General features: G+C 37.5%; 1 protein-coding gene across 2 annotated transcripts in view; it reads left to right on the top strand.

Moving 5' to 3' along the window:
• Positions 1–7165, top strand: part of ROCK1 (Rho associated coiled-coil containing protein kinase 1) — a 185687-nt gene extending 178522 nt beyond the window's left edge. For both annotated transcript variants that reach the window (XM_012521871.4, XM_058277515.2), the window contains exons 30-33: positions 1162–1240; positions 1409–1670; positions 2589–2796; positions 5624–7165. In XM_012521871.4, coding sequence (XP_012377325.2) covers positions 1162–1240; positions 1409–1670; positions 2589–2796; positions 5624–5627 — 553 coding nt within the window. In that variant the 3' untranslated portion in view covers positions 5628–7165. The remainder of the gene's footprint in view (positions 1–1161; positions 1241–1408; positions 1671–2588; positions 2797–5623) is intronic.
• Positions 7166–14453: the final 7288 nt, after the last annotated feature.

Genomic DNA, 14453 nt, shown 5'->3' with positions numbered 1-14453 from the left:
AAATTCCAATTATTTGGGGCTTTCCTAAATGTGTTCTTGTTATCAACTTCTAAACTTTATTCATTGTGGTCAGAAAATATAATCTGTACAATCACAGTCTTTTTAAATCTATAAGGACTCTTTTTTTTTTATGGCCCAGCATATAGTCTGTCTCAGTGAATGGTCCTTTTACACTTGAAACGTATGTGTGTTCTGCAATTTTTGTGTGTAATAATTAATAAATGACAAGTTGGTTGATTTTTTGGATAAATGAGTTTAACTTTCTCCTTTGAAATAAAAGTGTATTCATGTGCAATTGAAAGAAATGATACAGAGAGATCTCTATGTACCCTTCACCCAGTTTTCCCCATAGGTTGCATCTTACATAACTAGAGTACAATGTCACAACCAGGAATTTGTCATTGATACTATCATCCAACCTTATTTAGATTTTATCAGTTTTACCTGTACTTCTTTGAGTGTTGGATGTGTGTGTGTGTTTAGTTCTGTGCAATTTTATCACATGTATGAATTCATAAGATCACTGCAGTCAAGACAAGAACAGTCCATCACAAGGTATCCCTCAATGCTACCCTTTTATAGCTACAGGCAGTTCCCTTCCTTTACCCCTCTCTAATCCCTCTCAACCACTAATCTGTCCTCCATATCTATACTTTTGTCATTTCAAGGCTGATATATAAATGGAGTTATATAGTGTGAAACTTTTTGAGATTTGCCTTTTTCACTCAGCGTGATTCCCTTGACATCCATCCAAGTTGTAGTTTGTTCCTTTGTATCACTAAGTAGTAGTCTATGGTCTGGATATATCAGTTTCTTTACTCATTTGGGTTGTTTACAGTTTTCAGACATTATGAATAAAACTGGCTGTTAACATTCCCGTACAGACGTTTTTGTAAATATAAGTTTTCATTTCTCTGGAATAAATGCCCAAGACTCCATTTGCTGGGTATGATAAGTGTATGTCTAGTTTTGCCAAAAAAAAAAAAACAACTTCCATACTCTGGAATTTTCCAGAATGGCCATACAATTTCACATTCCCACTAGCCAGTATATGAGTGATCCATTTTCTCTGCATCTCATTGGATGCTATCACTACTTTTTATTTTAGACATTCTAATAGGTGTATAGTGATTTTAATTTGCATATTTCTTTTCATTTTAGTAAATTATTTCATGTTCGACCTGTAACCCAAGGTGATGTCTATAGAGCTGAAACTGAAGAAATTCCTAAAATATTCCAGGTAAAAAAATCTGAAATGATAATTTTAAAAGATATTTGACCTAGGTGCACGCTAAGTATATTTTGTTAAGTAAATGTAAAATATACCAGTGCTTTTGTGCATTGGAAACTTATGTGGACAGATTAAGATCTTTTTTTATCTTTTTCCTTTTACCACTACTGAATATAGATACTATATGCAAATGAAGGTGAATGTAGAAAAGATGTGGAGATGGAGCCGGTACAACAAGCTGAAAAAACTAATTTTCAAAATCACAAAGGCCATGAGTTCATTCCTACACTATACCACTTTCCAGCCAACTGTGAGGCCTGTGCCAAACCACTCTGGCATGTTTTTAAACCACCTCCTGCCTTGGAATGTCGAAGATGCCATGTTAAGTGCCACAGAGATCACTTAGATAAGAAAGAGGACTTAATTTCTCCATGTAAAGGTAAGGCTTGATAAAGAATTATTTTCATAATTTAAATTTAGTTTTAAGTCTCACTGACATAACTTCTTCGTGTGTAGCATTCTCTACACCAAGTTGAAAAGCTATAAATGAGTAATATTTTGGCAGTAGTGGAGCAAAAAGCAGCTGTTATTACTCAGCTACAGATACAAATTTGAACATGTTTTTAAAGAGAATCACCCCCTTGTAAAAAGAAGATGCCACTAAGAAATTAGTATAAATTGGAGACCAGCCTAGGCTGGATGCTGTGTCATAGACAAATTGTCTTTTAGTTTAGCAAGATACATTGAGGAAAAGAATATTGCTTATAGCTTTTTTAAGATTAAAAAAAAAAAGTTCTGTAAATGCATTCATTTGTTTAATGTCTACATGTCCTTTTATTTCTGATTTTATTTTTCTTTTTAGTTTATGTTTTTTTTTTCCATTGGTAAAATGGGGATCTGATCATTTTTTTTTGTCTTTATTTTTTTAATGTTACATTAAAAAAATATGAGGTCCCCATATACCCCTCCCCCCTCACCGCACTCCTCCCCCCATAACAACAAAACCTCCATCATCATGAGACATTCATTGCATTTGGTGAATACATCTCCAAGCACCACTGCACCTCATGGTCAGTGGTCCACATCATAGCCCACACTCTCCCACAGTCCATCCAGTGAGCCATGGGAGGACATACAATGTCCGGTAACGGTCCCTGCAGCACCACCCAGGACAACTCCAAGTCCCGAAAATGCCCCCACATCTCATCTCTCCTCCCACTCACTACTTAAATTAAGACAAAAGGGATATTGTTCAATTTATGCTTAATTTAAGCATAGTAAAACTTATAAGAACTTGAAAAATTATGCGTTTTTTCATATTTTATGACTTTAACTGTGCTTTTTTATCTTAATATAGTAAGTTACGATGTGACATCAGCAAGAGATATGCTGCTATTAGCATGTTCTCAGGATGAACAAAAAAAATGGGTAACTCATTTAGTAAAGAAGATCCCCAAGAACCCACCATCTAGTTTTGTTCGTGCATCCCCTCGCACACTTTCTACAAGATCAACTGCAAATCAGTCTTTCCGGAAAGTGGTCAAAAATGCATCTGGAAAGACTAGGTAAAGATTGAAATGTTCATCTTTTTAACAATGTGAAATGAATTGTATGACATCAATTAAAATTAGAAATTTAATTGTACTTTTCACCAAAGAGTGCATAAGTTGTAGTTAGGTCAATGTGTGACTTCATAAATTAGTTAACTGATACCTTTTTAATATTAATAATATTTATGAATGTGGTACTTATTTAGTTCTATGGTAAATTTTATTGTCATTGATTGGTATACATGGCACATATTTGGTCCTTAAGGTTTTAATCAGCTTCTGGTTTTCATCTTTTTAAATGTAAATAGATTCATATAAAATTTTGCTCAACTAAAGTTTTCACTAGGTTGGCATAATTTTTAATAATCAAAATTATTTGGTATTATCAGTAATTATGATGTTACAAAATAGACTAACTTCCTAGTTAAGTACGAATTTTTTGAAAATTTAACTTCCTCTTGGAATTTTTTTCTAAAATGTCTTATGCTATGATAAACAGTTAAGGACATAATTAAACCCTTTCTTAAGGAGAGAGTTTACTAGTTCTTATTTAAATTGTCATTTACACATGAATAAATGAGGCTCAGAGAAGTTAAGTAGCTTTTACAAGGTCACATAGCCAGTTCATGGTATTGTCAAGATTGAAACCCATTTTTGTCCAATTTTAAAACCTATGTATTTTCCTCTTATTCCAAATACCAACTTTCCCCTGAATGTAATCCCTAGATAAAAAGGGTCCTTTGTATCTAGAAGCCGAGACTTAACACTGATTGGTCTCTGCAAATTTGGCATTAACCCATGTCTTCCAAGCAGCCTAAAAACTATCTTAACTCATCCCTTTTCTTCACTACCTGTTGCCAGTAACCAAGATAAATTCTTTAAAATTACTTATCCATTCCTTCTTTTGTATTCCCCAGCCATCATACTTCACCAGTTTATTATTGCCTCATCCCTGACTTATTTCTATTGAATGGTAGACATTTCTTCCTTAAGCACTAATTTCATGGCACTATTTTATTTTTTTTAATAAAATATTCAATATATGCTGATTTCCTATCACATCCAGACCATAACATTTGTTCTGGATGGTCTTTATTTCTGCTCCATAACTTTGCTTCCTTTACAACCTGATTTGTATTTTTCCTCCAAAATTGACTAATGCTCCTGATCTCTATAGAGTATACTAAAGCTGAACAATTTTTTAACCAGAGGACACATCACATTCATAACTTCTCTTAGCCATCCATTCTGAATACGTGTTACCACCAAATAGTTTCACAAAAGAATTCTAATTTACAGGTTTTTTTTTAAGATGTTAAACATTTTTCTCCTAAATGTGAGATATATTTATTAGTGCTATTTATACATATATCACTAGATGACATTTTTTCTTGCCAGTCTTTGGAATGAATTAAGACTCTCCATAAAATAGCCTATGTAGCATCTATCTTTTTCCTTATTTATAGTTCTTTCCTACCTCTCATTTATCAACTTCCTGAAACTTCAACACCATGCTCAGTTTTTTATATTTTATCCATGCCTATTCTCTCTTTTCATCCCTTTATCTACTTACAACCTTAAATCAAGTGATTTTGACCTTATTTGTGTTGCTAAAGAGTTTAATCTTTTCCCTTTTGTCTCCTTTTCCAAATTCCAAAGGCAAGATATTTTCCTTCTAAATTGTTTAAGACTTTATGGTTAATTATCAACAATAAAAATTGCTGTAAACTGGAGAAAGGAAGAGGCAGATTCCCACTCCATGTTAGTGTATATATGGTTAAAATATCAACAAAACTAGTTGACCATTAGTAAACTAGAATGGCATTTGTAGATACTGCTAACTTTTTAGTTGCTAGATTTGATCCTATAGATTTTCTCACTAACTTCTTTTTATGATTGTTTTCTGAGCATTTCATTTATATTCATTTTTAAATGAATTTTCAGATAGTGAAGAGATTAAAATCAAGCTTATCTAAAGTAAAGTACCAGTATTATTTTTACCCTAATGTTAGGTATAATAGCAAAAACATTACAAGCACTCCTAATATCCAGTAACAGAGAAGTTAAGTAAATTATGGTGTTTTCATTTTACTGAATATTAAGCAGACATTTTAAATTATGTTTATGAAGTCCTATGTTCCAACTTGAAAAATGTTCAGATGTGTAGGAAAAAGCTGGATCTAAAATTACTTAAAATAGGATTATTGGTATTTTAAAAATGCATTCAAAAGAGTAACAGGGCGGTGGACTTGGCCCAGTGGTTAGGGCGTCCGTCTACCACATGGGAGGTCCGTGGTTCAAACCCCGGGCCTCCTTGACCCGTGTGGAGCTGGCCCATGCGCAGTGCTGATGTGCGCAAGGAGTGCCATGTCACACAGGGGTGTCCCCCGTGAAGGGGAGCCCCACGCGCAAGGAGTGTGCCCCATAAGGAGAGCTGCCCAGCACGAAAGAAAGTGCAGCCTGCCCAGGAGTGGCGCCGCACACACGGAGAGCTGACACAACAAGATGACACAACAAAAAGAAACACAGATTCCCGTGCCGCTGACAACAGAAGCGGACAAAGAAGATGCAGCAAATAGACACAGAGAACAGACAACCAGGAGAGTGGGGGGGGAGGGGAGATAAATAAATAAATCTTTTTTTTTTTGAAAAAGAGTAACAGCAAAAAGGCAATAGTATTGATTGTGTTTGTGTATTTTCCTTTTCCCTATTTTCCAAGTCCTGGGTAATCAATCATCATATATAATGATAATGTTTTAAACTTTCCCTCCATTTTTTCCTTGTATTTTTAAACTGTACACATTTCTTAATCTATGTATTTTTTTCTTTTTTTTCCCAACAGTTAACCATGTGTCCTAGTGCCTTGTGAATCCTTGTGGGATGCTACCTGATGAACCAGGCTTCTTTAACCATGCAGAGCAGACAGGCTATTCCCTTGACACAAATATCAGAGGCTTCAGGGTTAAGATTGCTGTTATTCTGTCCTTGCTTTGGCACAAAAGCACACTGAGGGGTTTTGTGTTCGTTTTTGTTTTTGTTTTTTATTGCGGGTTTGCCTACAGGTAGATTAGATTAATTATTACTATGTAATGCAAGTACAATTGGGGGAAAGCTTAGCTAGATATATTTTTTTAAAAAGGTGCTGCCTTTTTGAACTTCTAAGAAAATGCCTGTCAATCATGATGGAACACAGTTTTCCTCATCTAAGTGAGAGGAAAGGACTTTCACTTTCAAGTGGAATGACCATCACTATCAAGGTCAGCTCATGGAAGGAGTAAAGAAAATATCTCAAAATGAGACAAACTGAAGTGTTTTTTGTTTTGTTTTATTTTTTAAATGACTTACGTTTTTGTGCTCTTGCAAGACTATACAAAACTATTTTTAAAAAGCAGTGACATCACTTGAACTTCAGTGCTCTCACTGTAGAATTTAAAAGCCTTACTGTTGATTGCCCATGGTGGACTTGATGAGAAATTAAATATCTTACATTATGCTTTACAAAATACTGTATGTGTTTCACAAGTTTGTAGACCGGGGAATGGGAGAAGGCAAAAAATTTACATTTAATCTATGCATTTTTGCCAAGCCATATTGAGTTATTTTACTACTAGAAAATTAGGAACTAACTGTACAAAAGAACCAAGTTTAAAAGCATTTTGTGGGGTACATCATTTCTGTAATTATATAATGTATTTCTTTGTGGTTTTAAGTGATACAGACATTAAGTTAACAAACATATAAGAAATGTATGCACTGTTTGAAATGTAAATTATTCTTAGAACTCTCAGTGGGAGTTGCATTGCCCTTTTAGTGCCTTAATTTGAGAGAATTATTCTACTGCCATGACTAAGTATAGAAATTTCAAAAATTATGTGTCAGTGGGTTTTTCATTGGTAATTGGTTTAATTTGAAATATTTAGAAGTTTGTTGGACTTGCGTAAATTGAGTACAATCTTTGCATCAAATTACTGGCTGCAATAATGAATGACTATATAAAACTATCTGAAAAAAAAAGTTTGCACCAATATAAAAGAAAATTATGGCAGTATATCTGAGATGTTTTCCATTTACCATAGGAATTACCAGATAAATACTGTTAAGCTCTTGTCCAGTAACAAGAGTTGATTCATATGGGCAGTATGATTTATTGTTTATTTTTTTAACCAAATACCTCCTCAGTAATTTATAATGGCTTTGCAGTAATGTGTATCAAATAAGAAGCACTGGAAAACCAATTCGTCTCTAGGACGATATGCATGTTTCAAGTGGTATTGAAAGCCGCACTGATGGATATGTAATAATAAACATATCTGTTATTAATATGCTAATGACTCTGTGCTCATTTAATGAGAAATAAAAGTAATTTATGGATGGATACCTTCAATATGACTGCTATGGTGTTTTCTCATGGGTGAAATGAATAGAAAACATGCTGCAAATTACTCCCTCTGTGAACTTTTAAAATGAAAGCCTCGATTGGGTTCTAAGGCAAGAGTTCAAGTGAAAAGATGTTTTGTTGGGGATCTTTCTCCATAGATCTCTTATCTTTTTGCATATCTTGTGAGCAGCAGGCTCTGACAGCCTTTGTGCCAGACTATCTTTTTAAAGTATTTGCATAGTAAAAAGCCTTGGAAGATATAGTGTATTGGTATAATCCTGTAATTGTGCATTCATCACTTCAGTCATTATTAGACCATTTTCATTATTATTTCAATAATAATAAAAAGCAGAGAAGTAAACAAAATCCTTCACCTCTCAATCTCTCTGTTTACCATGCTGTACATAGCTGCAATTTCTGGCTATTCTTGCTCAATTTTTTTTTTTTTAAGATTTATTTATTTCATGTGCTCTTCCCCCACCCCCCGTGTTCTGCTGTCTGTGTCCATTCCCTATGTGTTCTTCTGTGTGTTTGTATTCTCATTAGACAGCTCTGGGAAATGATCCTGGGACCTTCTGGAGTAGGAGAGAGGACCTCTTTCTCTTGCACTACCTCAGCTTCCTGGTCTGCTGGGTCTCTTATTGTCTCTCCTCTGTCTTTTTTTGTTGTGTCATCTTGCTGCACCAGCTCTCCACAAGGGCCAACTCTCTGCGTGGGCCAGCACTCCTGCATGGGGCAGCACTCCACACAGGCAAGCACTCTGCTCTGGCCAGCTTGCTGCTTGGGCCAGCTTGCCTCCACCAGGAAGCCCCAGGTGTCAAACACTAGACCTCCTATATGGTAGATGGGAGCCCAATCATTTGAGACATATCCACTTCCCACAATTATTTATTTATTCAGGAGTTTTATTGAGTTATATTCACATACTATACAATTCATCCAAAATGTATAATCATTGGCTTTTAGAACACTCACAATAGTGTGCATTCATCACCACAAAAAAAGTAAACCATTTCATTACTCCACATTACACCACAAAAAAATAAACCATTTCATTACTCCAAAAAGAAAAACCACACCTCTTAGCATGCCTTCCCCAGTCCTACAAAACCACTAATCAATTTCATATTTATAAATTGATTCATATTTATGTTTTTTATAAATGGAATCATACTATAACTTACACATAATATATTTAGTTCATAGTAGTGCAGTCATACAATATTCTTTTGTGTCTGGCTTCGTGCAGTATAATGTCCTCCAGGTTCATCCATGTTGCCATATGCTTTACGACTTCATTTCTTCTTACAGCTGCATAATATTCCATCATGTGAGTACACCACAGTTTGTTTATCCATTTGTCAACTGATGGACATCTGAGTTGTTTCCAACTTTCGGCAATCATGAATAATGCCGCTATGAACAATGATGTGCAAATATCTGTTCCTGTCACTGCTCTCAGGTCATCTGGGTGTATATCCAGTTGTGCTTTTGCAGGGTTATTTGACAAATCTATATTCAACTTCTTCCTTATGAACTGCCAAACAGTCCTCCACAGTGGTTGTACCATTCTATGTTCCCACCAACAGTGAATAAGTGTTCCTATCTATCCACATCCTCTCCAACACTTGTAAAATTTTAAGTGGCCATTCTGATAGATGTGAGATATCTTATTACAGTTTTCATTTGCATTTTCCTAATCATTAGTGATGTTGAACACTTTTCCATGTGTTATTTTGCTATCTGTATTTTTTTTTTTTTTTGGACAAATGTCTATTCAAGTCTTTTGCCCATTTTTTCATCAGGTCATTTGTCTTTTTATTGTTGATTTGTAACATCTCTATATATCATAGATATTAAACCCTTATTTCACAGGTGATTTCCAAATATTTTCTCCCATTGAGTCGGCGGTCTTTTCACCCTTTTGGAAAAGTTTTGTTTAATTTTGAGGAGGTCCCATTTATCTATTTTGTCTTTTGTTGCGCATGCTTTGGGTGTAAGGTCCGAGAAACCACCACCTACCACAAGGTCTTTAGGATGTTTCCCTCCATTTTCTTCTAGTAGTTTTATGGTACTGGCTTTTATAATTAGGTCTTTGATGCATTTTGAGTTGATTCATTTATAGGGAATGAGATAGGGGTCCTCTTTCTTTTGGTTTTCCTATGTCATATATTTTTGTCTGTCTTTTTACTCTTCTCATTATCCTTTCTGTTCTTCTTCTATACTCTCCTCCAAGCCTCTCTTTCCTATCCTTTTTTTTTTAAGATTTATTTTTATTGATTTCTCAACCCTCCCGCCCCCCCCCCCCAGCTGTCCGCCCTCTGCGTCCATCCAACATGCATTCCTCTGTGATCTCTTCCATCCCCATCAGCGGCACCAGGAATCTGCGTTTCTTTATGTTGCATCATCTTGCTGTGTCAGCTCTCCGCGTGTGCAGCGCCATTCCTGGGCCAGCTCCACATGGGTCAAGGAGGCCTGGGGCTTGAACCGCAGACCTCCCATGTGGTAGGCGGATGCCCCATCCATTGGGCCAAGTCCATCTCCCTCCTATCCTTTTCTTTAAGGCCCTAAGGCCTCCTTTAATATTTCCTCCAGTAGTGGTTTCTTTTTCACAAACTTCCTTATTTTCTGTTTGTGAATATTTATACTCACTGTATTACCCAAAGGATGCTGAGGCAAGTACCAGACATCTGTTGGCATTTATGAAGGGTATTTATTTGGGGTAGAAGCCTACAATCACAAAGCCCTAAAGAGTCCATCTCAAGATACCATAGGAGGTACTTTTTCATCCAAAGTCATTGGCCACATGTTGGAGCAAGATGGTAGGTGATGTCTGTGAGTGTTCAACCTTTCTTCCTCCTCTTAAGACTCCATGATCCCAGCTTCTTCCAATATCTGCTGTAGGCTGAATAAATCTCATCTCTCTCCCGGGGCTTGTTTCTCTCCAGGCTCAACTGCGCTCTTCTCTCCACAATGTCAGCTATAGACTCTAAGGCTCTCTCTCTTCCCAGGGCTTCTGCCATGTCTGTGGAGCCATCTCAATTCCTCACTGTTCTTCTCCTGCATGTTTATTTCCCAGGGGTCCAGCTTAAAAACTCCCACTGTCTCCTCTACCATGTCATTTTTTCTGTGAGTCCCCACCCCCTTGGTCTAACTGACATGACCCAATCAAAGCCTTAATCATAATTTTATCAAGCAAAAGTGAAACCTCTGAATCCAGTACAGTCTAATATGCCCAGAGGACTAGACCAGTTTACAAACATAATCCAATATCTATTTTTGGAATTCATAAAAAATATCAAATTTCTAAACTCATTTTCATATTTGAATACAATTTTGCTGGATAAAGAATTTCCAGGTGCTAATGATTAGGGAAATGCAAATCAAAGCTACAATGAGATATCCTTTCACACCTATCAGAATGGCCACTATTAAAAAGACGGAACTACAAGTGTTGGAGAGGAAGTGGAGAGATAGGAACACTTACTGTTGGTGGGAATGTAGAATGGTACAACCACTGTGGAGGCCTGTTCGGCAGTCCCTAAAGAAGTCGAATATAGATTTGCCACATGACCCTGCAATACCACTCCTGGGTATATACCCAGAAGAACTGAGATCAGTGACATGAACAGACATCTGCACACTGGTGTTCAGAGCTACATTATTCTTGATTGCCAAAAGTTGGGAAAACCCAGGTGTCCATCAACAGATGAAAGGATAAAAAATCATGATCTAGTCACACATTGGAATATTATTGAGCTGTAAGAAAAAATGAAGTCATAAAGCATATGACAACATGGATGAACCTGGAGGACATTATGTTGAGTGAAAAAAAAAAATGTTGAGTGAAGCACGCCAGACACAAAAGGACAAATACTGTATGATTGCATTACTATGAACCAAATATATTGTGTAACATTGTATGGTTCAAAAAAATTTTATAGGTATACAGTACATTTAATAGAGAAATGGATGTTTTTATTCAACTGAGTTTTCATTTTAGTTCTTAATTGTTCATATTTTCAATTATTAAATGTACAAAATAAAGTTAAAAAAAAATTCTTGGCTGGCAGTTTTTCTCTTTCAGTATCTTAATTGTATCATACCACTTTCTTCTCACCTCCATAGGCTCTGATGAGAAATCCACCCTAAGTCTTTCTGGGCCTCCCTTATATGTGATGATTCTCTTCTCCCTTGCTGCTCTCAGAATTTCCCCTTTATCTTTGATGTTTGACATTCTGAGTAGTATGTGTCTGGAGTAGGTTTATTTGGATTTATTCTGATTAGGGTACAGTGCTCTTCTTTGGCCTATAAGTTCATTTCTTTCATGAGAGTTGGGAAATTTTCAGCTATTATTTCCTCAAATACTCTTTCTGCCCCCTTTTCCTTCTCCTTCTGGGACTCACATGATACATATGTTGCTGCCTTTTGTCTTGTCATTCAACTCTCTGAGCCCCTGCTCAGTTTTTTCATTCTTCTCTCTCTTCAATTTTGCTGTTCTGTCTTTGATATCACTTATTCTTTCTTGTATCATTTCAAGTCTGCTGTTGTAAGCCTCTTACGTGTTTTTTTTTAATTGACTTTGTAATAATATTACATTAAAAATATATATGTGAGGTCCCATTCAACCCCACCCCCCCACCCCCCTCTCCCCCCCCCCAACAACATTCGTTCCCATCATCATGACACATCCATTGGATTTGGTAAGTACATCTTTGGGCACCTCTGCACCTCATAGACAATGGTCCACATCATGGCCCATACTCTCCTCCATTCCAACCAGTGGGCCCTGTGAGGATTTACAATGTCCGGTGATTACCTCTGAAGCACCATCCAGGGCAGCTCCATTCTTACGTGTTTTTTATCTCACCTATTGTGTGTATTATTCCCATGAGCTCTATTACGTTTCTCTTTAGTATTTCAAAATCTCTTTTGGCTTGCTCAATGTCTTCTTTTTTTTTTTTTTTTTAATTTTTTTATTTTTTTATTGACTTTGTAATAATATTACATTAAAAATATATATGTGAGGTCCCATTCAACCCCACCCGCCCACCCCCCCTCTCCCCCCCCCCAACAACACTCGTTCCCATCATCATGACACATCCATTGGATTTGGTAAGTACATCTTTGGGCACCTCTGCACCTCATATACATTGGTTCACATCATGGCCCATACTCTCCTCTATTCCATGAAGTGGGCCCTGTGAGGATTTACAATGTCCGGTGATTACCTCTGAAGCACCATCCAGGGCAGCTCCATGTCCCGAAGACGCCTCCACCTCTCATCTCTTCCTGCCTTTCCCCATACCCTTTGTCCATTATGTCCACTTTTCCCAATCCAATGCCACCTCTTCTATGTGGACATTGGATTGGTTGTGTCCATTGCACCTCTATGTCAAGAGGAGGGTCAGATTCCACCTGGATGCTGGATGCAATCCTCCCATTTTCAGTTGTAATCACTCTAGGCTCCATGGTGTGGTGGTTGTCCTTCTTCAACTCCATCTTAGCTGAGTGTGGTAAGTCCAATAAATCAGATTGTAGGTGCTGGAGTCTGTTGAGGCTCAGGATCTGGCTATCACATTGTCAGTCCAGAGATTCAAATCCCCTAAATATATCTTAAACCCCAACATTAACTGCACCTCCAGCACATTAGCATGAAAGTCTTATGAAGGGAGATCCCATCTGAGTCCAGATTCATCACACATAAACACCATTTCCAAAGAGGGGCCATCTGCCCTGGTAGTTAACCCCATCGGCCATGACCATAACTCCCATGGGTCTCTTTAGCCCTCAAAGGAACCAATATCTGGGGGTTGTATCTGCTTTATCTGTCTCTCTGTCAATGTCTTCTTTTTTTAAATATATTTTTTATTTATTTTTAAAAGATACTTAGGTTACATAAAATGTTACTTTAAAAAACATAAGGGATTCCCATATACCCCATTTTCCACACCTCCCACTTTCCCCCACTTTAATCCCTTCTTTCCTTAGTGTATTACATTCATTGCAATTGATGAACATATTTTGGAGCATTGCCACTAAGCATGGATTATAGTTTACATTGTAGTTCACACTTTCTCCCACTCAGTTCTGTAGGTTATGACAGGATATATAATGGCCTGTATCTGTCATTGCAATACCATTCAGGACAATTCCAAATCCTGAAAATGCTCCCATATTACACCTCTTCTTCCCTCTCCCTGACTTCAGCACTGTCAGGAGCCACTGTCTCCTCATCAATGATATAATTTCTTCCATTGCTAGAATCACAATAAGCCTAGAACACCCATAAGTCCACTCTAGTCCGTATTTTATTCCCCAATCCTAAGGATTCTCAGATGGTGATGCCCACTCCACCTCTAATTGAGAGGGGGCTTCAGTCCCATATGGCTGATGGATGAGATTCTCTTGCTTGCTGTTGTAGACTCTCTTGGTTCCTTGGTGTGGTGATTGTCCATCCTCACCTCCTTGTTAGTTGTCCTGGGTGCGTTCAAGGAACTGGAGAGTATGTGTTGCAACTCTGCTGAGGCTCAGGGCCAAGCTGGCACATGGACAGCCCAGAGATTCAAGTCTCTTGGACATACACCTACCAGCTCCAGCAACAACTCTAAGTTCAAATAAAAGGGACAGAAGAGGCATGAGAGAAGCCACATCTGAGTTCAACTCTGTCACACTCGGGTGCACAAAATCCAAAGTAGGGCCCACTGGCAAGGCACCAAGCTCCAGAGCTATCTGCCATGACCATAGGACCTGGGTTTCTCCAGAGCCCTCAGGAGCCCCACTCTTAGGGGTAGTATGTACTTTGGCTGTCTATGAGATCCTGTTGAGATGTGCATAAGCGTTACCGCTCTGATGACCTCCCCACTCACTTTGAAGTCTCTTAGCCATATAAACTCATTGTATTTACCTTCCCCTCTTTTATTCAAGGTCTTTTTCCAGTTGCATTACCAGCCAGTTCTTGGTAGTAATCCCTCAGTGTCAGTGAGGCTCATCCCTGGGAGTCATGTCCCATGTTGCAGGGCAAGGTAATGATGTATTTATATGCTGAGTTTGTCTTAGAGAGAGGCCACATTTGAGCAACATGGAGGCTCTCAGGAGGTAACTCTTAGGCACCCTACAATACTAGGCTAAGTTGCAAATTCAAGAGCAAAAGGCTTATAAGCATAATTGTCAATATCAAGGGCCCATCAATGGACCACCCTTCTTCACTAGTCATTGCCCCTGTACTTGGGAGATTGTTGCTGTTCCATTAGAGAATGGCAGAGCTCCCCAGCATGGGAATTCAATATTCTTA

Source organism: Dasypus novemcinctus, chromosome 16 (assembly GCF_030445035.2).
Source record: "Dasypus novemcinctus isolate mDasNov1 chromosome 16, mDasNov1.1.hap2, whole genome shotgun sequence".
Lineage (NCBI taxonomy): Eukaryota > Metazoa > Chordata > Mammalia > Cingulata > Dasypodidae > Dasypus > Dasypus novemcinctus.
The sequence above is the reverse complement of the archived record's forward strand: the minus strand, read 5'-3'. Positions and strand labels throughout refer to the sequence as shown.